The sequence below is a fragment of the Phyllobates terribilis genome, unplaced genomic scaffold, assembly GCF_046119375.1.
Source record: "Phyllobates terribilis strain yellow unplaced genomic scaffold, ASM4611937v1 Scaffold_3__8_contigs__length_932513732, whole genome shotgun sequence".
In the NCBI taxonomy this organism is placed as follows: Eukaryota; Metazoa; Chordata; class Amphibia; order Anura; family Dendrobatidae; genus Phyllobates; species Phyllobates terribilis.
The window spans coordinates 358,698,904-358,724,014 of NW_027362763.1; the positions used below are offsets into that span (position 1 = coordinate 358,698,904).

Consider the following 25,111-nt stretch of genomic DNA (forward strand, 5'->3'; position numbering starts at 1 on the left):
CCTTGTAGGGCCACTCCTAGGTACTGCACATCAGCTGCTATTTCCATGATGAATAGGAGCTTATCTGCAGTAATTGGCAGTGCAGCAGCCACTAAACAGTTTGAAGGACTAGTGGTGTTCTGTTTCATACATTGTTTACATCAGGCTACTGCCAGAGTTGATAACAGCTGATCGATGAGGGTGTGGAACCACCACAGTTCTGATGTTAATGACCTATTCCAGGAATAGGGATACTTATGAGTATCATAGAACTGGAACACCCATTTAATTGTTACATTAATTGGGAAATCGATGTAAATACTTGTACGCCAAAAATGACAAAAGTATTCTTGGGATGATACCTTTATCGGCTAACCAGAATATATATATATATATGCAAGCTTTCAGAGCACAGAGGCTCCTTCTTCAGGCAAGATTGCAGAAGGAGCCTCTGTGCTCTGAAAGCTTGCATATATATATATATATTCTGGTTAGCCGATAAAGGTATCACCCCAAGAATACTTTTGTCATTTTTGGCATACAAGTATTTACATCGATTTTTCTGGCTAACAGTACCACAATATAACTTTGTATTGTACATCATTAATTGGGAAAATAACTCAGTGTTGTATATTTTAAAAGTGTTTGACATGTGTCCTTATTTCCTGCTATTCTTTCAGTTGAAAGTGCTGAGTTACAATGTTCTGGTTCTGAAGCTGGACCATCATATGAATCCTTGCAGAGTGTGTTTAATAAGAAGTCATTTCGGCCAACCCTCAATTATAGCCGCCCAACAAGTGTGAACATCTCCTTCACAATCTATGCAGTGCTTGGAGTGGTAAGAATTCTTGTATGTACGTTGCAGTGTTTAAAAGAAACCTGTCACCTGATTCCTGATAACCAGACCAAGTGCAGCATGATACAGAGCCTGGCTGCGCAATTGAAATTCCTGAATGTTTGAGAAAAAATATCATTAGATCTGGCCAGGGACCATAACCAAAGACGAGTCTAGTTTGGAGTCATACACAGCCAGCTTTTCCCAGAGCTGTTGAAGGTGATTGACAGGTCTCTTGCTATGGGAGATACCTGCCAATCACCTGCAACAACCCTAGAAGAAGCCAGCCAAGGGCAGCACTGGACAAGTCTCACCTCTGGTTTTGATCCCAGGCCAGATATTCTAACTATAATTTGTCTGAAACTCTCCAGCATTTCAGAAAAAATATACCTGCCGGCAATTTTGCAGCCAGCCATTCTCAGATTCAGGCTGTGTGCAGTTTAGGCTGCATGAATTAGCTGACATTTTCCCTTTAAGGGTATGTTCCCACGATCCCGAGCCTCTGCGGGTTTGACGCTGCAGACTTATGCAGCGTCAAACCCGCAGCGGCCAGATGTTACAGCATAGTGGATGGGATTTGTAGAAATCCTATGTCCGCTATGCGTCTCTGTGCACCTGCGGATCATCCGTGGAAACTGACGCGCGGCGCGTCTTTCCAGACCGCAGCATGTCAATTTCTCCGGCGGGTCCACATGCGGGCTTTCCCCATAGACCTAACCTCTATGAGGAAAGCCCGCATGTGGAAAAAAAAAATGGTGCCGCTCATTAGCAAATTGAGCGGAAGCCGCCGGCAGCTTCTCCGCAGCGTCGGGGCCGCAGCAGGCTTCGGATGGTGGAAACGTAGGCTAAAACTTAGATACCTGGTGGTGAGAATTGTAGAAACAAATTAAAAAAGTAATATAATTGTATAATTAGTAAATTATCAGTAAATTATACTGATATTATTCAATAAAAAAATGTCAATAGTTTTAAAGGGAAGGTGCCATCAATTTTTTTTTTTGTGAAAATAACATTATAATATTAATTTAAGCTTTGTAATGCAGTGTTTGCATAGATTGCAAACACTGCAACATGCAAAATATCTATAAAAAAAAAAGATTACCTATACTTGCAGCTAGGGGGAGCATCTTCCTGTATAGACCTCAAGCAGCTACAGTAATGCTTACTTGCATTACGTTAGCTTCAAAATTGGGGCAGTGTCCTTGTGACATCAATGTTTCCCTCCCCTTTTAGGTGTTATACTACACCCAAAAGTGGGGGAGGCAGAATAAAGACTAGAGACAATGCACCGCCATTTTCTTGGTGACTGCACTGTGATCTAATCTCAACCAGCTGCTAAACAGGAAGTGGATCTCAGTATATTTACAGAAGAGCAAGCAGAAGGAAGACAACGGACTGTGGAGCAACGTGGACCTGAGGAGCAGAGCTGCACGCAGTGGAGAAGAGAGCAGCTGCGAGGCCAGGACCGAGGAGACTAAACAGTGCAGCGGTGAGGGTCCATAGCTTTACTGCACAGGCAGTGGAGGATGGGAGAATATGAGAGCAGAGCTGGGGGAGCTTGTGTGTGTGTGTAAAAAGCTTCCAATTACATGTCCTCAGTGTGGAAGCTCTGGGCCACAATGAAATGGCACCTAGACACACCTACAGCTGTGAATTGAGCAGCCCACAGAGGCGTGCACAGTTCACAGCTAATGTGGCTACAATGTTACAGATAGGGTCGGCATCCGACCGCTGAAACCTATGTCCAGGGCTGCCGTATTTGAAGGAGTGTGAGTGTAGTGTAGTAACTCTTACACTCCTGAAAAGCAAGAAGGCAGCCCCCAGTAGCTGCAAAACAAATTAATAAAAAATAAACTATAAATACTGGGCATTTGAAAATATGTTATAACATTAAGGAATTTAACATTTTAATTTATTTTACATAATGTAAAAATGCGGCACCTTCCCTTTAACTCAACTTTGAATTTGAAAGAGGAACAACGAAATAACATACATAAAGTATAATAAGCACATTAAAGTGCGATCTAGGGATTAATACATTGCGAACAATACAACAGAATTCTAGGTGGTGGACGTTTTCAGAATTTCCTTGGCCAGAGTATGAAGAACACAATAAAGAAAAAAGAAGGATTAAGAAAGAAGACTCTCTTACAAGAAAAGGAAATTTGATGTGATAGGAAAGAGGCAACCCCCCTTATCTCACCAATCAGACATCTAAAATTTGACCATGTTATCCAAAATTTCAGGATAGACCACATGCATTATGAGGGCATTAGTCACAAGTGTTATAGCAAACTCGAGCCATTCATACATTACATGAACTGTCAATCATCTGAATGGCTGACATGTAATGCTTCATTTTCCTTGCAGAAACTAGTGCTGTGGAGTCGGTAAGCCAAACCTGCGACTCCGACTCCTCAATTTCCCTTACACCGACTCCGAGTCCACGACTCCCACATACAGTACAGACCAAAAGTTTGGACACACCTTCTCATTTAAAGATTTTTCTGTATTTTCATGACTATGAAAATTGTACATTCACACTTAAGGCATCAAAACTATGAATTAACACATGTGGAATTATATACTTAACAAAAAAGTGTGAAACAACTGAAAATATGTCATATTCTAGGTTCTTCAAAGTAGCCACCTTTTGCTTTGATGACTGCTTTGCACACTCTTGGCATTCTCTTGATGAGCTTCAAGAGGTAGTCACCGGAAATGGTCTTCCAACAATCATGAAGGAGTTCCCAGAGATGCTTAGCACTTGTTGGCCCTTTTGCCTTCACTCTGCGGTCCAGCTCACCCCAAACCATCTCGATTGGGTTCAGGTCTGGTGACTGTGGAGGCCAGATCATCTGGCGTAGCACCCCATCACTCTCCTTCTTGGTCAAATAGCCCTTACACAGCCTGGAGGTGTGTTTGGGGTCATTGTCCTGATGAAAAATAAATGATGGTCCAACTAAACGCAAACCGGATGGAATAGCATGCCGCTGCAAGATGCTGTGGTAGCCATGCTGGTTCAGTATGCCTTCAAGTTTGAATAAATCCCCAACAGTGCCACCAGCAAGGCACCCCCACACCATCACACCTCCTCCTCCATGCTTCACAGTGGGAACCAGGTATGTAGAGTCCATCCGTTCACCTTTTCTGCGTCGCACAAAGACACGGTGGTTGGAACCAAAGATCTCAAATTTGGACTCATCAGACCAAAGCACAGATTTCCACTGGTCTAATGTCCATTGCTTGTGTTCTTTAGCACAAACAAGTCTCTTCTGCTTGTTGCCTGTCCTTAGCAGTGGTTTCCTAGCAGCTATTTTACCATGAAGGCCTGCTGCACAAAGTCTCCTCTTAACAGTTGAGATGTGTCCGCTGCTAGAACTCAGTGTGGCATTGCCCTGGTCTCTAATCTGAGCTGCTGTTAACCTGCGATTTCTGAGGCTGGTGACTCGGATAAACTTATCCTCAGAAGCAGAGGTGACTCTTGGTCTACCTTTCCTGGGGCGGTCCTCATGTGAGCCAGTTTCTTTGTAGCGCTTGATGGTTTTTGCAACTGCACTTGGGGACACTTTGAAAGTTTGCCCAATTTTTCGCACTGACTGACCTTCATTTCTTAAAGTAATGATGGCCACTTGTTTTTCTTTACTTAGCTGCTTTTTTCTTGCCATAATACAAATTCTAACAGTCTATTCTGTAGGACTATCAGCTGTGTATCCACCAGACTTCTGCACAACACAACTGGTGGTCCCAACCCCATTTATAAGGCAAGAAATCCCACTTATTAAACCTGACAGGGCACACCAGTGAAGTGAAAACCATTTGCGGTGACTACCTCTTGAAGCTCATCAAGAGAATGCCAAGAGTGTGCAAAGCAGTCATCAAAGCAAAAGGTGGCTACTTTGAAGAACCTAGAATATAAGACATATTTTCAGTAGTTTCACACTTTTTTGTTAAGTATATAATGCCACATGTGTTAATTCATAGTTTTGATGCCTTCAGTGTGAATGTACAATTTTCATAGTCATGAAAATACAGAAAAATCTTTAAATGAGAAGGTGTATCGAAACTTTTTGGTTTGTGCTGTATATTGCTTATATTTAACAAAAACATACTATATTTCAACAAAAACATACTATATAACATTTGTGCAGTCAATGAATTTGTTCTGAGAAATAGTATTGCCTCCATCAGATCCTCCTTCATAGATGACCTCAAATCTGACCTAATAATTTTAAGGCTAGAGAACAACCTCTCTACACTAACTTGGGTTGGAGGCAAAGCAGTAACCACGTGGGCAACATCTCTAACAATTTCCGGGTATAAAGGAATTGCCTCATGCACAGTCAGTTTTGATGAACGGTTGAATTTTTATATTTCTTTGAGAGCAAGTGAAACATTTTGCTGAAATATGGTCAATCTGCTTGCTATAGGAGACGGAGTAAAATTTTGTTCCTTGCGGCAACGCTTTGCCTGCTCCATGTCATCCAAATACTTGTCAAAGTCAAACTCCTCATCTAATGAGGATGAAGATATGGCAGCAGTAGCACTGTCAGGACCCAGGTCCTCTTGCGCCTGGCAGACCTCCTGTAGGCCACTCATCCTAACTGCTACCTCAGTCAGAGCTTCTTTTCCTTTAGTAAGCTGTTGATCATCAAGCAGTATATGATGACTTGGGTCCACATAAACAGCTGCCAGAAGAATTTTATTTTCCAATAGCTGTGTCTCTCTCCGTTTCATTGAAGCAGAAATGCCATCTGCGATTAAACCTCCTCTGTGGGACAGGCAAAATAGCAAGTTCTTCCACTCCCTTATGAAAATGCCAGGAGTTAAATCCTCAGCTTGTAATTTTTTAGTCACGGTAAATGGGTGATTAAGCAATTCCTTCAATTCAGCCACCTGTGTCCATTGACCTTCATTTAGGGTTACCTGAGGGTTCGCCATATCTATAAAGAAACGGTTTTAGTTCAAGCAATCGCTCAATCATTAAATAAGTGCTGCCCCACCGAGTGGCTTGATCGACAATTGCCCCTTTCCCAGCACGTCTCTTCAAGATGGAATCAATTTTAGGGGTTCTGGTGGCAATAACCAATTTCCTCACTTTTCCAATCAGATTTCCAGCATGTCCCTCTTGCAGACTCTCTCATTGCCAGCTGCAGCGTGTGCACAACACAGCGCATGTGATGAATAGGAAAGAGGTGTGAAGCAGCTTCAACAAGATCATCTATTTCTAAAGTATCATTTTGCTGTTCTTCTGTTGTAATATCGGTTTGTTCCTCAGTTACATGAACAGCACTGTGGCCTTACATCTCAAACATGCTGAATCCTAAATGTTCTTCTAGCTGTTGTTTATTACTCTCATTCATCAGTTTAATTGTACTTATGTTTAAAGCATTGTCCGTTACAATAGCAAGAACCTGTTCTTTTTTTGAGTTCGTAATCTTGCAGAACTTTTTCCACTAAGGCCTGGAGAAACTGGCTGGTGTGATGAGCTTTAGTATCTTTTACTGACAGTGTCTTGGTAACAATTTCTTTGTTGTCACAAACATATTGAACATTGATGGCAAAATAGTTCACTCTGTGACGTGTGCAGACATCCATTTTAAGAAACAGGAAGCGTCTTTTGAGAGTCTTTTTAAGACCTTCCTTTTGTTTAAGGGCTTCTTCAATCACTAATTTTCTAATACTTTATCTTTCCAGAGAAACACCAAGTTTACGGGCCATTTCTCCATTAAGAGCTGTAAAAGCTGGTCGTGCAAATAATGATAATGGTACACCGTCCTTCACAACAAGCTGGATGAGCTGTCTTTTAAACATATCCCCCCCCCCTGCCCCTCGCTGGCTTGGGCCATGATTCACACACAGCGTTTTTGCAGATCCGTTTTTTGCAGTAAAATGCAGTGTCTCTGGGCATCCCAGCAAAGTCAATGGGTTTCAAGATATGACATTCAGACACATCGTTTAGTGAGGATCCATTTTTGGGCTCAAAAACAGATCCTCACAAAGAATGAGCATGTCAGTTTGTGCGGCATTATTCTATTTTATTCTATTTTGCTTTTGCTATTGAAAACATTATCTATGAGCTCAAAAACCTTTCAGGTGATGTGGTTTTTTAAAAAGCTGATCTGCTTTTGCAGCTGAAAAATGTATCCTCAAAAAACGCAGCAAAAACGCTGTGTGTGAATGTAGCCTTAGATCAGCTTTCCCAAATTCCTATGAAAAAATATTCAGCACATTCTGCATTGATCTACTGCACCCAATTTATTATATATTTTAGGAGCCGGAGTCGGTCCATTTTATACCTACTCCGACTCCACCAAAATGTGCACCGACTCCGACTCCACGACTCCGACTCCACAGCCCTGGCAGAAACCACAGGTAATGTGTAGCTAGTTGAATTGTCCACTGGAAAAATCAGCTTTTTTTGCTGGGAGAAGAGTCTCAATTTAAACAATGGATTAAAGAAATAAATGTTCCAGCTCCAAAACGTTAATTTTTAAAAAAATATTCTTAGGAAATAATACCATGTAACAACCATACAAAAAAACACACAAAGAAGATTTAAACACAAGATAGATAAGAGTTCTGAGTAAAATTTATAGGCCTAGGTTCAAGAAAGAGGGGTTTGTTTCTCAAAGTACAGATGTACTGCTTAAAGGGAACCTGTCACCAGGTTTTCCTAATATAAAATATGGTCACCACCTTTAAGGACTCTTTTACAGAAGTCTAGTAATCGGTATGTAAGTCCCCAATCCCCTGTGCATAGCACAAAAAATACCATTTATTATACCCCTATACGGTGCGGTCCAGTCCGATTGGTATCGCTGGCCTTGATCCGGCACCTCCACTCTCGTCTTAAGCGCCATCCTCTTGTCCTGCTTCATGTAGGTGTCGCGTCCTACGTCATCCACACAGTGTCACCCAGTTGTGCTCCTGCACAGATGTACTTCCCTCTGCCCGACTGAGGGCAGAGTAAAGTACTGTAATGTGCATACGTCGGATTTACTTCCAGGTCATCGGCGCTCTTTGGCCTCACCCAGTGCATGCGCATTGCAATACTTTGCTCTGCTCTCAGCAGGGCAGAGCAAAGCACACCAGCGTAGGAGCACGATTTGGGGACACTGTGTGGATGATGTCATTCACATGAAGCAAGCAGAAGAACGATGAATGAGACGAGAGAGGAGACCCATCAGAGTGAGGTTGCCTTGTTGGGTTCAAAGTAGAAGATGTATCTGGTATATAATATATTCTATGGAAAATACTAAGCCTTGATGCTACATAAAGCAATAAATGTGCTTCTTACTAATTTGAAAATATATAAAAGTATTGCATTTGATCTGGAGAATCCCATAGTAGGTAACACCACCATCTCTTGTTTCTTAATTTTTCAACCTACTATTTTCTTCATTTTAGAATGAAAAAACCCAGATCTTAACCACTTTCCTTTGGCTACGTATGGTAAGTTACATTACCCATTTTAGTTTAGATATATTAGTTATGTACATGATTTATGAGATTAGTAATCTGGTGGTCCTGTTTTCAAAACAGAGTAGTAATTGGAAGCATACACTTATGGAATTGCACACGAGAGGTAATCCCACGTTAGGACATTTGGAGGAGAACGTGTTTGGTTTCAATCTAACAAATTTATATGGATACATACTTTATCTTCAAAAGGAGTATAGGTTTTAAATACTTCATATTATTGTGTTTTACTGACTTCACCTAGGGTATGCCACATTTTTAAAAATGTCGCAGCTATATAACACAGCCACCATTTCTTTTTAGAACAGTTAGGCTGTGTGCCCACAATGCGTTTTTTAAGCGTTTCCGCAGCGGCAAAAACGCTGCAGAAACACTTAAAAAACGCATGGTAGAAGGCCTGCCATGGTCCCCAATGATAATCCGCATGTGCTGTGCACATGCTGCGGAAATTTCCGCTGCGGATTATCATTGCGGAAAAAAACGCAGCACTACCAATTATTTTGCGGAAGCGCTGCGTTTTAGCCTCCATTGACTTGCATTGGAACGCATGGAATCCGCATCACTGCATCTGTACATGCGGAATCCATGCGTTTCAATGTGCGGATGGTACCTGGGTGTGGAGGACAGGAGCATCTCCTCCGGACCCGGGTACCATAGAACCTGTAAAAAAAAGAATAAAATAAAAAATAAATGTTATATTTACCTTCTGATGGCCCCCGCTGCGCTCGTCCTCCCTTGCCGGCAGATCGCGGTGGACTGAAGGACCTGCGCTGACGTCATAGTCATGTGACGGGTCATGCGATGCTGACGTCGGCAGGTCCTTCAAGTCTACCGCGATCTGCCGGCAGCCAGGACAGAGCGAAGCAAGACTGCGGGGGCCATCGGAAGGTAAGTATATATTTATTTTTTTATTTTTTACCATTCTTTCGGTCACACTATATAAATCCATGCCGCTTGCATGGATTTATATAGTGTGACCAAGTTGACAAGCACTTTCCAAGTGATGCTAAAATCGCTTGGAAAGCGCTTGACAACCCGCATACGGAAATGCATGTGAAGAACGCTTCACTTCTGCATGTCCCTGGCAGGAAAAACGCATGTACAATCCGCATGTACAATCCGCATGCGTTTTTTCTGCCAGGGAGATGCAGAAACGCTCAGGAAAAATCCGGAGCATTTCTGCATCGTGGGCACATAGCCTTTAAACATTTTTGTAGAAAGTAATGAAAAGAAAAAGAATACAAGAACCTGTCGAAGTTGTAATACCAGGCAGAGCCCATTAGCAAGCATGGGGCTCATTTTGATAAAACAAAAAAACAGACCCTCTTTTTCCTCCCATACATCCTCATTAGTTTGGCTCTGATGTGAGGGGCATTCTCATACATGCACATCATTTTGTAACCTCTTCTAATAAAAAAGGGAAATAAAAACAAACAAAATTTTACTGTTTTAATATTTAATATGTTTTTCTCATTTCGTCCAGTTTTGGCAACATGAGTTTTTGACCTGGACCCCAGGAAAATGTGGATCAGTTGAGAAAATTTCACTGCCAGTAGAGGACATCTGGACACCTGACATAATTGTCTATGAGTTGTATGTGTTGTCGGTCGTGTGTTTAATAGTACTTGTATGAGTACATTCTGTGACTAATACCAGTAGTTGATCAAGCTTCTAGATGTGAGGTGTGGAGAAACCCCCTGCACTTGACATGGAGCTGATGCTATACGTTGTTTCTATTGTGTATACACTGAAAAGCAAAAGGGTAACAATGTTTTGAACTTTTGACTTTCAGGCTCCATATCTCACCATCCACTACTGTACTGCTTCGAACGTGAGACTACCATCATTTTATAGACAATCATCTTGGCTATCTCATACATAAATTTGACTTGCAACTATTTATCATATGATTATTTATGCAGATTCTTGTCATGTCAGTGCATTGTTACTGTTTTGCTCCTAAAAATCTAAATCTGAATTCTAATTTTTATTATTTTCTTAGTATTTTGTAAATCTGCCTTCGGCTTTCAACACTGCCTGAATCCTTCTGGGCATGCTCTTGATCAAATTCAAACATGTCTCGACTGAAATCTGATCCCAGGTCTCTTCCCAAAGTCGGTGTTTACTGGTCGACGCACTTGGGTACAGTGGGGGAAATAAGTATTTGCTCCTTTGCTGTTTTTGTAAGTTTGCCCACTGACAAACACATGAACAGTTTATAATTTTAAGGTTTGGTTAATTTTAACATTGAGAGATAGAATATCCCAAAAACAATCAAGAAAATCACATTGTATAAATTAGATAAATTTATTTGCATTTTGCAGTGAGAAATAAGTGTTTGATCCCCTAAAAACCATTAGGAGTTCTGGCTCCTACAGACCAGTTAGACGCTCCTAATCAACTCGTTACCTGCATTAAAGACAGCTGTCTTACATAGTCACCTGTATAAAAGACTCCTGTCCACAGACTCAATTAATCAGTCAGACTCTAACCTCTACAACATGGGCAAGACCAAAGAGCTTTCTAAGGATGTCAGGGACAAGATCATAGACCTGCACAAAGCAGGAATGGGCTACAAAACCATAAGTAAGACGCTGGGTGAGAAGGAGACAACTGTTGGTGCAATAGTAAGAAAATGGAAGAAATACAAAATGACTTTCAATCGACATCTATCTGGGGCACCATGCAAAATCTCACCTCTTGGGGTATCCTTGATCATGAGGAAAGTAAAAGATCAGCCTAAAACTACACGGGGGGAACTTGTTAATGATCTCAAGGCAGCTGGGACCACAGTCACCAAGAAAACCATTGGTAAAACATTACGTCTTAAAGGTTTAAAATCCTGCCGTGCCCGCAAGGTCCCCCTGCTCAAGAAGGCACATGTGCAGGCCCGTCTGAAGTTTGCCAATGAACACCTTGATGATTCTGTGAGTTATTGGAGAAGGTGCTGTGGTCAGATGAGACAAAAATTTAGCTCTTTGGCATTAACTCAACTCGCCGTGTTTGGAGGAAGAAGAAGGATGAGTACAACCCTAAGAACATCGTCCCAACCGTGAAGCATGGTGGGGAAACATTACACTTTGGGGGTGCTTTTCTGCAAAGGGGACATGACGACTGCAGCGTACTGAAAAGAAGATGGATGGGGTCATGTATCGCAAGATTTTGCCCAACAACCTCCTTCCCTCAGTAAGAGCATTAAAGATGGGTCGTGGCTGGGTCTTCCATCAAGACAATGACCCAAAACATACAGCTATGGCAACAAAGGAGTGGCTCAAAAAGAAGCACAGTAAGGTCATGGAGTGGCCTAGCCAGTCTCCAGACCTTAATCCCATAGAAAACCTATGGAATGGAGTTGAAGCTCCGAGTTGCCAAGCGACAGCCTCAAAATCTTAATGATTTAGAGATGATCTGCAAAGAGGAGTGGACCAAAACTCCTCCTGACATGTAAGCAAACCTCATCAACTACAAAACGTCTGACTGCTGTGCTTGCCAACAAAGATTTTTCCACCAAGTATTAAGTGTTGTTTGCCAGAGGGATCAAATACTTATTTCTCACTGCAAAATGCAAAAACATTTATCTAATTTATACAATGTGATTTTTTGGGGATATTCTATCTCTCAATATTAAAACTACCCTTAAAATTATAGACTGTTCATGTCTTTGTCAGTGGGCAAACTTACAAAAACAGCAAAGGATCAAATACTTATTACCCCCACTGTATGTATACAGTTTTTTCTTAAACTCTACCCACAAGTGTTCGACTGGGTTGAGGACTGGGGACTGTGGTGGCCAATCCAGCACCTCTACTTCATTGTCATTGAACCATTTCTTTGCCAATCTCGATGTATGTGTAGCGCCCCGAGGGTTTGGTCGCTACAGAGGTATTGCATCTCAACCAGATGTGCGATATCTCACTTCCAGGTAAGGATGGAGTGTGGATCAGGACCCTGACACCTGCATGCATTACACCACATTTCCGGGGGGGCAGGACGACCGATATGCTCCAAGTGGAGCACGACAGTCCCTGTCCCTGGCTAGAGTGGGGGGAGGGAACACTGAGGAAGGGGAACCCTGTAGTGCATAGGAGGGAGAGAGCAGTTCCTGGGTGCACTGAGAAGGAGGTATAAAAGGTGGGCACCATCTTAGTTCTGTGTTCAGTCAGAGAGAAGAAGTGACAGAGAGGGGGCCTCTGCATGGGGCTCTGCTCCGGAGGCAGGCCTAGCCTGTGAGGCCCAGCCAGCACTGAAAGAGCAAGGAGAGAGAGTTGAGAGTAAGAGGAGAAGACAGGGAGCAGAGGCTCAGACCGAGCTCTGCTCCGCAGGCAGGCCTGAGAGAGCGGCTGGAGCCTGGAGGAAGGAGAAGGAAGGACGAGGAGCGGAGGAGGCTCCAGGAACAAGGAACGAAGGTGTTATGTTCTGCTACCAAAGCTAAGGAAAGAGAGGAGATCTGTCCCTACTATAAGACTCAGCTGAATCCCTACGATGTAACAGGGAACCTGATCCTGCGATCAGACCTGCTAAAGTCCTAATCTAGTCTGTACGGAGACCTATAGATGTGAGGAGGGAATCCCTACAAGTACTAAGGACTGGGAGGAATATGGAACACCTCCTAACAGAAATAGTAGCAGACAGACGAACAAACAAAATAGATAGAACATAGAGGTCCGTAGACCAAGCAAACTAACAGAGTTAGATACAGAGCACAGGCTAGCTAGAAAGTAGATATACAATGAAGTCCAGCAAAGCCAGAAGGGCGGAGCAGGATTAAATAGGCCAACAAGGTCATGTGACCAGCAAAGGAAAAAAAACCTAACAGCAAGGTTCTAACAGTACCCCCCCTTCTAAGAGGATCCTCCGGATCCCCTAGGACCAGGCTTATCAGGAAATCTCCTGTGAAACGCTCTGATAAGTCTGGACGCGGAAACATCATCTGACCTCACCCAAGAGTTATCCTCGGGTCCGAAACCTTTCCAGGCCACAAGATACTGCAAACTACCTCTATACCGTCTAGAGTCAAGGATGCGAGAAATTTCATATTCCCCGTCCTCCACCACCGGAGGAACAGAGGCAGAGGCGTCACCATCCGACACAACAGCTTTTTTTAACAGAGAGACATGAAAGACCGGATTAATTCTCCAGGAGGTAGGAACCTCCAACCTAACAGCAGATTGGTTGACAACCTGAAGCACCTTAAAGGGCCCTACAAACTTGGGACCCAATTTCTTAGAAGGAATCCTCAACCGCAGATTCCTAGAGGACAACCAAACCATGTCACCAACAGCGAACAAAATCTCCTGTCGTTTCCTATCAAAGTAGTCTTTAGATTTTCTGTTGGCCTCCTGAAGATTACCACGCACATCCGTCCAAACTCTTTCCAAATCACCGGAAAAATTCTCCTCCTCAGGCACGGCAGATCCCAACTTGGAGAACGACCCAAACGACGGATGTCTCCCAGAACAACAAAAAAAAGGCGAACAACCAGCAGAAGAAGATGTATGATTGTTCAGAGCAAATTCGGCAAGTGGCAGAAACTCAGACCACCCCTCTTGATTGTCTGCCACAAAACAACGCAAGAACTGCTCAACATCCTGGTTTTTCCTTTCTGTCTGGCCATTAGATTCAGGATGATATCCGGACGAAAACGACAAATGAATTCCCAACCTGTCACAAAAGGCACGCCAAAAACGAGCCACGAACTGAGGACCCCTATCAGAAACAATGTCAGTAGGAACGCCATGAAGTCTGACAATTTCCTTGACAAAGGCCTTAGCGAGAGTTTTAGCGCAGGGCAGTTTGACGAAGGGAACCAAGTGACACATCTTGCTAAAACGGTCCACGACCACCCAGATGACAGTAAAACCCTCAGAGGAGGGAAGGTCAGTTATAAAGTCCATAGCCAAATGTGTCCAAGGAGCACTGGGGACCTCCAAAGGACAAAGCAACCCCGCAGCAGGAGTATGTGAGGACTTAGATCTAGCACATATAGTACATTGGCGCACCCACTTAATGACTTCCTTCTGCCATCCAGGCCACCAAAAACTGCGACCCACCAGTCTCTTGGTCTCAGAGATTCCGGGATGACCTGCCAACCGAGATTCGTGACACTCAACAAACAAATCTCTCCTAAAGGTCCCAGGCACAAACAACCTCCCATGAGGAGTGTTAGATGGGGCATTCTCCTGAGCTTTAAGAATCTCATCTTCCAAAACGGAGTCTAAAGCAGCTATCACAACACCTTCTTGTAAAATGTTTTCCTCTTTCTCAGCACCGACTATGGGAGAAAAACTGCGAGACAAGGCATCCGCCTTAACATTCTTAGTACCAGGGATGTAAGTAACGGAGAAATTAAACCGCGAGAAAAACAGTGCCCACCTAGCCTGACGGGCATTCAGGCGCTTGGCAGCATCAAGATATATCAGATTTTTATGATCCGTAAGAACCTGAACGGGAAATTCCGCACCTTCCAAGAAGTGGCGCCAGTGTTCAAATGCGAGTTTAATAGCCAATAATTCCCGATTACCAATATCGTAATTCAGTTCAGTCTCCGAAAATTTTTTTGAAAAAAAAGGCACAGGGATGTAATCCATCCCCGTTATCCTGAGACAATACTGCGCCAACCCCCACAGAGGAAGCATCAACCTCAACCAAAAACGGCCTAGTAACATCAGGCTGCATAAGGATGGGAGCAGAGGTGAACCTCTCCTTGAGATACACAAAAGCTTCAATGGCCTCAGAAGACCACTGAACCGCATCAGCACCTTTCCTGGTGAGATCAGTCAGAGGTTTGACAATACTAGAAAAATTTTTTATGAATTTTCTGTAGTAATTGGCGAAACCCAAAAACCTCTGTATCGATTTCAAACCAATAGGCCTAGGCCATTCCTGCACAGCCTGAACCTTAACCGGATCCATCTCAAAACCTTTGCTGGAGATAATGTAGCCCAAAAAACTAATTCTCTGTACAGCGAACTCACATTTCTCCAGCTTAGCAAAAAGCGAATTGTCCATTAATAACTGTAATACCTCACGCACGCTCCGCCAATGAGACTCCAGATCTGGCGAATAAATCAAAATGTCATCCAAATACACAACCACATTTTTACCGATCAAAGGTCTAAGGATGTCATTAATCAGATTCTGAAAAAATGCAGGAGCATTAGTAAGACCAAAAGGCATAACCAGATTCTCAAAATGACCCACAGGAGTGTTAAAAGCAGTCTTCCATTCATCACCCTCCTTCATGCGCAACAGATTGTATGCTCCCTTAAGGTCAATTTTAGAGAACCACTTGGCCCCCAATAACTGGTTAAACAGATCAGGAATCAATGGCAGTGGGTAAGGATTGCGTACCGTAATTTTGTTAATCTCACGAAAATCCAGACAAGGACGTAAACCGCCGTCCTTTTTTTTTACAAAAAAAAATCCAACCGCCACAGGAGACTTAGAGGGCCTAATGTGACCGGCGGCCAAACTTGTCTGTATGTATTCCTCCAAAGCCTTCCTCTCAGGAATGGTAAGGTTAAATAAACGACTTTTAGGAAGAGTCGCTCCAGGGACAAATTCAATAGAACAATCATAGTCTCTATGGGGAGGCAAAACCTGCGATTCCTTCTCAGAAAAAACTCTCCAAAAATCCTGAATAGGAACAGGCAATTCTCCCCTATCCAAAGCTGCAATACGCCCGTTACAACACTTGTCATAACATTTATGGCTCCAGGATTTAATTTCACTGGTAGACCAATCCAGTACAGGATTGTGAAATTTTAACCAGGGCAAACCCAATATTACTGGAGAAGGCAAGTTATTCAACACTACCAAATCCAATTTCTCATGGTGAACACCATTAATAGTGAGAGGAAATTCACTGACCTTGAGAGTAATATTCTTCAAAGGGGAGCCATCCACAGAAACCACAGCAATGGGGGATGATAAAGGTTCAGGTTTTAAATTGAGTTTTTCCACGAATCCCCCATCAATTACATTCAGTGTAGACCCGCAATCAACAAACACCCGAAATTCCATTAATTTTTCCTGAGCAATCGTGGAAGCAGCTAAAAATATACCCTTGGAATTTAAACAGGCAATACGGGCGTGACTGACCATTTTTTTTTCTTTCTTCATACGAAGCTCACAGCCTTTAATCAAATGACCAGATTTTCCGCAATAGAAACACAAGCCTTCTGAAAAACGACGGTCTTTTTCTTGAGAGCGAGGTGCCACCGATCCAATCTCCATCGGTTCACCACTGTTAGTACACACATTATCATAACCAGAAACTGACATAGCAGAGGATTTGCTCTCATTAACCCTAGCACGCAGTCTTCTATCCACCCGTATAGCTAATTGCATAGCCTGTTGCAAATCCTCAGGTGTAGGATAAGCAATTAGCAGGTCTTTAACCCTTTCACTGAGCCCAGCAAGAAATAGACTTTTCAGAGCAGAATCGTTCCACCCTGTTTGAGTGGACCAACGACGAAAATGAGTACAATATTTTTCGACATTACCTGATCCTTGTTTTAAACGTCTCAACTCAGTCTCAGCTGATGCCACACGGTCAGGATCATCATATAATAGTCCTAAAGCAGAAAAAAAACTATCCACTGATCTGAAGCATGTATCACTAGGTTGCAAAGAAAAGGCCCACTCCTGAGGCTCTTTGCGCAAAAGTGACATTATGAACCCTACGCGCTGGGATTCATCCCCAGAGGACTTGGGTCTCAAACGAAAATACAATAAGCAAGCATTTTTAAATGAAAAAAATTCTCGATGTTCACCAAAAAATAAATCCGGCAAACATACCTTAGGCTCCAAGAAATATGCTCCAGGACAGTTACTCACGTGCTGACGGAGCTCGGCCACTTCCAGAGAGAGTCCCTGCAGGTGTTTAGCCAAATCCTGAACCGACACCATGATGGAACAAAAAAAAAAAAAAAAAAAATCTTTCCTTAGAGAATTTGCAGGCTGGACTTACTGTTATGTTCTGCTACCAAAGCTAAGGAAAGAGAGGAGATCTGTCCCTACTATAAGACTCAGCTGAATCCCTACGATGTAACAGGGAACCTGATCCTGCGATCAGACCTGCTAAAGTCCTAATCTAGTCTGTACGGAGACCTATAGATGTGAGGAGGGAATCCCTACAAGTACTAAGGACTGGGAGGAATATGGGACACCTCCTAACAGAAATAGTAGCAGACAGACGAACAAACAAAATAGATAGAACATAGAGGTCCGTAGACCAAGCAAACTAACAGAGTTAGATACAGAGCACAGGCTAGCTAGAAAGTAGATATACAATGAAGTCCAGCAAAGCCAGAAGGGCGGAGCAGGATTAAATAGGCCAACAAGGTCATGTGACCAGCAAAGGAAAAAAAACCTAACAGCAAGGTTCTAACAGAAGGGACCCCAGGGGTGTGGACCGGCGAGTAGCCACCATACGCCCGTATCTACCTGCGTAGAGGGGTCAGGCCAAGGGGGGAGACCGGTCCCCGAAACTAGTGGAGGCGGGGAATTACCCTCAGCTAGAAACCGGAGGCTGCGACATTTTAAGTGGCGCAGCCCCTCGCTACACCCGCTAGGTAGGCACCATATAGGGTCCAGGGAAACGGAATGCACGTTTGCCCGCCAAGGCCCGAGGCAGCTGGACAGAAGCGTGGTCACTGGTGGGGTACAACAGGCCAGAGGAAGGACACATAAAGGGGGTCCTGTGAAACACTCCGGAGATACCTGGGAGTCGGCCGAGCCCCTCACCTGGTGAGCACAGTGCGACGTGGGCAGCCGTTACCTGTAGAAGTGGTCTGGATAATAAGAACTGTGAGTAAAGACCCTGGACTGTATCACTGACTCTGTGTCGTCACTGCTACTCCTGCACCATCACCCCCATCCTCCGCATACACTGCCCTGAGGCTACACTCCTCCCGTGGTGAGTTGTACTACACTCTGCTGCACCCACAACACCAGACTCAGCGGTCTGCCCTGCAGCGGCGGTTCATCCTGACCGCAATCCACGGGTGGCGTAGTCGGACAATTTATAAATAATAAAAAACACCATAAATAGACTGCCATTTGGTTTGACCGCCCTGGGCACGGACCGGGTCGCCGCCACGGAGACTACAACCCCCAGCATCACACGGAGACCAGGCTCCGGGTATTCCCCCACACACACGGCCCAGGGGGCGCGTCATATGCTTTGGGTCATTGTCCTGCTGGAACACTATGTCATCCTTTTCATACCCATAGTACTCGAGTATACAAAGTAACTCGTCTAGTGGGATACTCACATATAGATCAGAATTTAGACCACCATCTATCCTGGTCAAGTATCCAACACCTTTGGCTGTGAAACAATCCCATATCATCAAGCTTCCTCCACTAAACTTGACAGTTCCTTCAATTTCTCGATCCATTAGCCCATTTTTCCCTTGCTTCTTCCAGACCCATTTGCAACAATCAGAGCCTACTCTATTGACTTTCATCTCATTGCTACAAATCAAACATTTCCAATCTTCTACTGTTCACTTTTCATACTTTTTTTTTGCAGACGAGGCTTGTGTAACATGTGTCACAAATGTGCTTGCATGGGCGTCTGTGATCTCACTATTACGAACCATACAAGCCACCTCTATTGCCGGGTTTGTCGTGCCAGAACTGATAGACCTTGTGATGAGCCGACTTGTTGACTCCGATATTTTGCCTAGACGTCCACCTCTTAGCTTTTGAATTGATGGACGGACTTCATTTTTCTATTCTTCCAACTGTCATGGTGCTCACATGATGCAGTTTGGCAATTTTCTTGGCCAAGAGATGGCTATCGATGAGCTGGTTGATGCGGTTTCTCTTTACTTAGGAAATCTCCTCGATGCTCCTCGATTTGAACCAGTGACCTTTCACTTGGGAGTCAACCTAATCACACACTGAGCTATTAGGGAATGTGAGAAAAGGTTGTATTTTGTAGTATACAGAAAGAAAAAGATTTTTTCACCACCAGGAGCAAAGCAGTAACAATACAGTGACATGACAAGAATCTGCATAACTAATCATATGATAAATAGTTGCAAGTCAAATTTATGTATGAGATAGCCAAGATGATTGTCTATAAAATTATGGTACATCAATTAAGGAATATGCCCCTCAAATCATTTGGGGGCATAATAACCTTGAACCAGACCTCAATCAGAGGACAATAAAACTGTTGTGGGTTGTGTATAAATATGTGACTCTTTAGATTTTGTGTTATACTATGCCTGATGAAGAGACCGGAGTAGTCTCGAAAGTTTGCTATTTACCATCTTTTCAGTTAGCCATTAAAATGCATCAACCACTGAGGACTTTCAAATTTTAATATTTTCCTGATTTCTAAAGCACTGTGCTCTTTTCAGGCATGTGCCTTATAGTAAGATATGGTGTTTTCTTTACAAATAGGACAGTGGCCTCAACCCACTTGGTGCTCAGGGAAGTTTGGCATCAGGTGCCTCGATGGGTAGTAGTCAGAATTGTTTTGTCCAATGCCACAAAGGGGCACAATCATCCAGAAGCACTGCATCACTAATGTGAAACTATAATAGACTTTATTTGAGGGACTACCTATTTGCGTGATAGGCTGCTGAGAATTGCCAGAGTCTCTGAAGTGATGCTGCCACAAGTGTGTGTGGTTTATAGTACTGGAATTAAGCAGGTCTAGTCTAGAAAGCTGAAAAAGTAAAAAAAGCAGCACCAGTTATGGTGTGTATATATTATATATAGTATAGACCAAAAGTTTGGACACACCTTCTCATTTAAGGATTTTTCTGTATTTTCATGACTATGAAAATTGTACATTCACACTGAAGGCATCAAAACTATGAATTAACACATGTGGAATTATATACTTAACAAAAAAGTGTGAAACAACTGAAAATATGTCTTATATTCTAAGTAGGCAAGAAGGTTTGCTGTGTCTGTCAGCGTAGTGTCCAGAGGCTGGAGGCACTAACAGGAGACAGGCCAGTACACCAGGAGACGTGGAGGAGGCTGTAGGAGGGCAACAACCCAGCAGCAGGACCGCTACCTCTGCATTTGTGCAAGGAGGAACAGGAGGAGCACTGCCAGAGCCCTGCAAAATGACCTCCAGCAGGCCACAAATGTGCATGTGTCTGCACAAACGGTTAGAAACCGACTCCATGAGGGTGGTATGAGGGCCCGACGTCCACAGATGGGGGTTGTGCTCACAGCCCAACACCATGCAGGACGCTTGGCATTTGCCACTGAACACCAGGATTGGCAAAGTTGCCACTGGCGCCCTGTGCTCTTCACAGATGAAAGCAGGTTCACACTGAGCACATGTGACAGACGTGACAGAGTCTGGAGACACCATGGAGAGCGATCTGCTGCCTGCAACATCCTTCAGCATGACCGGTTTGACAGTGGGTCAGTAATGGTGTGGGGTGGCATTTCTTTGGAGGGCCGCACAGCCCTCCATGTACTTGCCAGAGGTAGCCTGACTGCCATTAGTTACCGAGATGAGATCCCCAGACCCCTTGCGAGATCATATGCTGGTGCGGTTGGTCCTGGGTTCCTACTAATGCAGGACAATGCCAGACCTCATGTGGCTGGAGTGTGTCAGCAGTTCCTGTAAGATGAAGGCATTGAAGCCATGGACTGGCCCGCCCGTTCCCCAGACCTGAATCCGATTGAGCACATCTGGGACATCATGTCTCGCTCCATCCACCAATGTCACGTTGCACCACAGACTGTCCAGGAGTTGGCGGATGCTTTAATCCAGGTCTGGGAGGAGATCCCACAGGAGACCATCCGCAACCTCATCAGGAGCATGCCCAGGTGTTGTAGGGAGGTCATACAGGCATGTGGAGGCCACACACAATACTGAACCTCATTTTGCCTTGTTTTAAGGACATTACATCAAAGTTGGATCAGCCTGTAGTATGTTTTTCCACTTTAATTTTGGGGGTGACTCCAAATCCAGGCCTTTATTGGTTAATAAATTTGATTTCCATTGATGATTTTTGTGTGATTTTGTTGTCAGCACATTCAACTTTGTACAGAACAAAGTATTCAATGAGAATATTTCATTCATTCAGATCTAGGATGTGTTATTTGAGTGTTCCCTTTATTTTTTTGAGCAGTGTATATAAAGCAAAAGTGGGTGCATAGCTTCCCAGCCATGAGCTTAACCTGAATAGTAGAACCAAAAATTGGAAGCAGCATTCAAAAAATAGTGCAAATTATAGGGCTTTAATGACCCCTGTGGCAACGTTTCATCTCATAGTGTGAACCTTTCTCAAGCTTGAGAAAGATCCACACTATGAGCTGAAACATCACCACATAGTCTAGAAAGCTTATTGCCATCATTTTGAAGGGCAGCAAGAAAGATCCTTGGTAAAGAGAAGGTGATGAGGAGCCGCCGCAGGATTTAAAGTCCCAGTACCCCTGAAGCCAGTGTGAAGTATTGTATAGAGATACTAGAGGAACCACTACTGATAACTAGCAGTTTGGGTATTTGTATATTTTACCATGAAGTGACTGAGCATTTCAACGGGAGAAATGTTATGTTATTGTCCCCTTGTGGCTGTTCTTTCTATATAGCCAAGTTCTGAAGTAAAGACCATTTCTATGTTTTATGCAAAACCCTTTGTTCTTATAAGACTCCCGGCTTACACAAAAGGCAAAGATGACAAAACACCTTTGATGGATAGAGTCTACAGTTTTGTAAAGCAATATTCTTGGGAAAAAGATCAGCCAGTTGAAAAAACTATGTGGGGATTTGACAAACAAGAACATCGTAAATAGACATGAAAATGTTCTTACAAGGCAGTGGGTAAAGAAAATGTAGTAGGGCTGATAATGAGAAGAATGAAAAATTATGGAAAAATGTATTGTAAATAAAACTCTATTGTTTTATATTATGTTGATATGTACTTTTCCTTTTCTGCAGCATAGATGAGGATAAGTCACAGCGTACTCCCTTTGTATATGTCAATCACACTGGACGAGTGCGATATGACAGAATGCTTCGTGTGGTCAGCTCATGTAACCTAGGCATCTTTAACTTCCCATTTGATGTTCAAAACTGCTCTTTGACCTTTGGTTCATACATGCACACAGGTTTGTATTACAGGATCATATATTCAAATAATACATAATGCGCAAACCTATGAAAGCGAGAAACGACCCCGGTAATACATGCATGCAGAAACAAAAATGTAGCACAAAGTTTAAAAAAAGACTAAAAATGATTAAATTATGTAGGCAAAAAAAAAATTGACGTAAGGGCCCTCTATAAAATCTAATTAGCAAAGGCTAACCAGACAGCTGTGGGCTAATATTAATAGCCATGGATACTAGCCCCCTCCGAGGCTAATAACTTCAACCCTCAGCCGCCCTAGAAATGGCGCATCAATAAGATGCGCCAAATCTGGCCCTTAGCCTTTCTCTTCCCACTTGCCCTGGTGTGGTGGCAAGTGGGGTAATAGGGTTGGGGTTCATGTCAGCCTTGTATTGGAAGCTGACATGAAGCCCAGGTTAGTAATGGAGAGGCATCTATAAGATGCCCCCGTTACTATCCCCATAGTAAAAGTTTGGAAATAAAGACACGGCATGTAAATATTCCTTTATTTGAAATAAAAGTACACATGGCTTGACTCATTTATTTACAAATATAAAACAGAGTTATATTCACTTAATGCCTAATCCCTGAAGGCATTATCCCCTGTAAGAAACAAAAAAGCTAATTTATACTTACCTATCACCTAACCCCAGAAGCCATTGTCACCTGTAAAAAAACAAAAATGAAAAACAACCATATCCCTCAACTGACCGACATGATGAAACAATCCATATTGTCCATGACGATCTGGATCAGTTGTAGAGCAGTCACATCAGTAGTCACTGATGCGACTGCTCTACATGACAGCAGGCTACACACTGACACAGGCAGTGTGTAGCGCTGAGCTGCTGTGAGAGAGTTCACAGGAGTTCATCAGCTGATGAACTCGGTGACCTCATTTACCACACTGCTGCTGCATGACAAATTTCTCACACGGCGGTTCAGTAAGTGAGATCACCGGAGCACATCAGCTGATGATCTCCTGTGAACTCCCTCACGGCAGCTCAGCGCTATATACTGCCTTTGTCAGTGTGTAGCCTGCTGTCATGTGACTACTCTAAGGGCAGCGCTATACACTGCGGGAGCGATTACGCTCTATAGTCAGTGTGTAACCGGCTGCCGGGTAGAACAGTCACATCAGCAGAGTGTGATCGTCGTGGGACAGTATGGATTATGTGGATTACGGTGGATAGGTGAGTATTATGGTGGTTTATTAATTTTTCTCATGTACAGGTGACATGGGGTTTGGGGATTAGGCATTAAGGTGAGTATAACTGTATTTTTTATTTTTATTTCAATATGTATTTATTTATTTTAACTTTTTTTTTTACTTTGAGCACAGGCGCCGGCTGATGACAACTCCCATCAGCGGCGCCTGCTCTCGCTGTTATGAGTGACAGCAGGCGTAGGTTGATGGGAGTAGTAGTCTCTCACCAGCTGACGCCTGTGACCTGCGGTAAGCTTTTTACTCCGGGTCACAGTCACAGTGACAGCTGAGGGATCATGCTGACATCTGACAGCGTGATCCCGCAGTTCTCTGACCAACAGTAACAATCTTACAGCCGATCAGAACCCCTGTTTCCCATGCTGTAACACAGATGACAGTGTGGGAAACAACTGGTGTTCGGGCTGCTGAATCCGAACAGTAACACGGACTTTCTGAAGAAGTCCGTGTTCGGGGTCCGTGCCCGAACACTAGGTGTTCGGTACAGACCCAGAACTTTTGGGTTTGCCCATCTCTAATAATGTTTATTATAGGAAACATCCAGATGTAGAAGCTCGGACATGTGCTTGAATTTTTACATTCAGGCTCGTTACTTATCTGTACATGAGAGATAGTTACACGGCCATCTTCGTAATGCAATGCAAATGTGTTCTTTGTTCATCTTGCAGTACGGGATGTGCGCTTAGGTTTGGCCCTTCCTGTGGAACAGATCCTTCAGAACTCTCTACAATACTTGGAGACAAGCGGAGAGTGGGAGCTTCTTAGAATTGAAGGCGGCCCTGATATTCTGAAATTTGGCATTGATGAATGGGATATAATTACATTCTGGGTGAGCATGCTTTTTAAACAAGATGACTGTTTAGACAGAAGGAAGGGTACTTAAAATATAAAAATGCCAATGTTTACTGGCTTCCAAAAAAGCCAGCCTGTCTGCTAAATTTAACACTGTGGCTGCTTGTGTCATACTACTGTATATTTGCTTCCTGTTGTATAGTTATATTCTATAAATGTCGGCCTGTGCAAACAGATTATCTCCTTTTAAAAATACATAACTATTTTCCAAAACTTAAATATTATTTTGTTTGGTCAGCAAAATTCAAAAACTATATTAAAGGGCTATTTCCATCTCATGCATTTATGACATATCAAAATAGTGATGGGAATTCTGACCTCCTCTCTCCCTTTCTACTGATGTCAAAGAAATCTGTCAGCAAGATTTCAGCCCATCCAAAACTAATTATATGTTCACATAGCTTTTTCAAACACAAGTCCAGCAATACCTTTACATGGCCAGTCTATTCCTCTGTTATTGAAAAATCAGCATTTACACTGATATGCAAAGAAGGCTGAAGAACTATTTGTAGATCTGAAGCCTCTTTCACTCCAGTGCTATTCCCAGCCCAGCCATGCTTCCTTCTGCTTGACTGACAGGCTCAATGCTGTGACTTCAGCCAAAGGAGTCATCAGTCAAACAGGAGGAGATGGCGCTGGA

The 25,111-nt window shown here is 43.3% G+C and overlaps 1 protein-coding gene across 1 annotated transcript in view; it reads left to right on the plus strand.

Moving 5' to 3' along the window:
- Positions 1-236: 236 nt before the first annotated feature.
- Positions 237-25,111, plus strand: part of LOC141258550 (5-hydroxytryptamine receptor 3A-like) — a 30,145-nt gene continuing 5,270 nt past the window's right edge. The window contains exons 1-6 of the mRNA XM_073673528.1: positions 237-303; positions 660-817; positions 8,225-8,269; positions 9,780-9,889; positions 22,224-22,393; positions 24,288-24,448. Of these exons, the coding sequence (XP_073529629.1) occupies positions 237-303; positions 660-817; positions 8,225-8,269; positions 9,780-9,889; positions 22,224-22,393; positions 24,288-24,448 (711 nt within the window). The remainder of the gene's footprint in view (positions 304-659; positions 818-8,224; positions 8,270-9,779; positions 9,890-22,223; positions 22,394-24,287; positions 24,449-25,111) is intronic.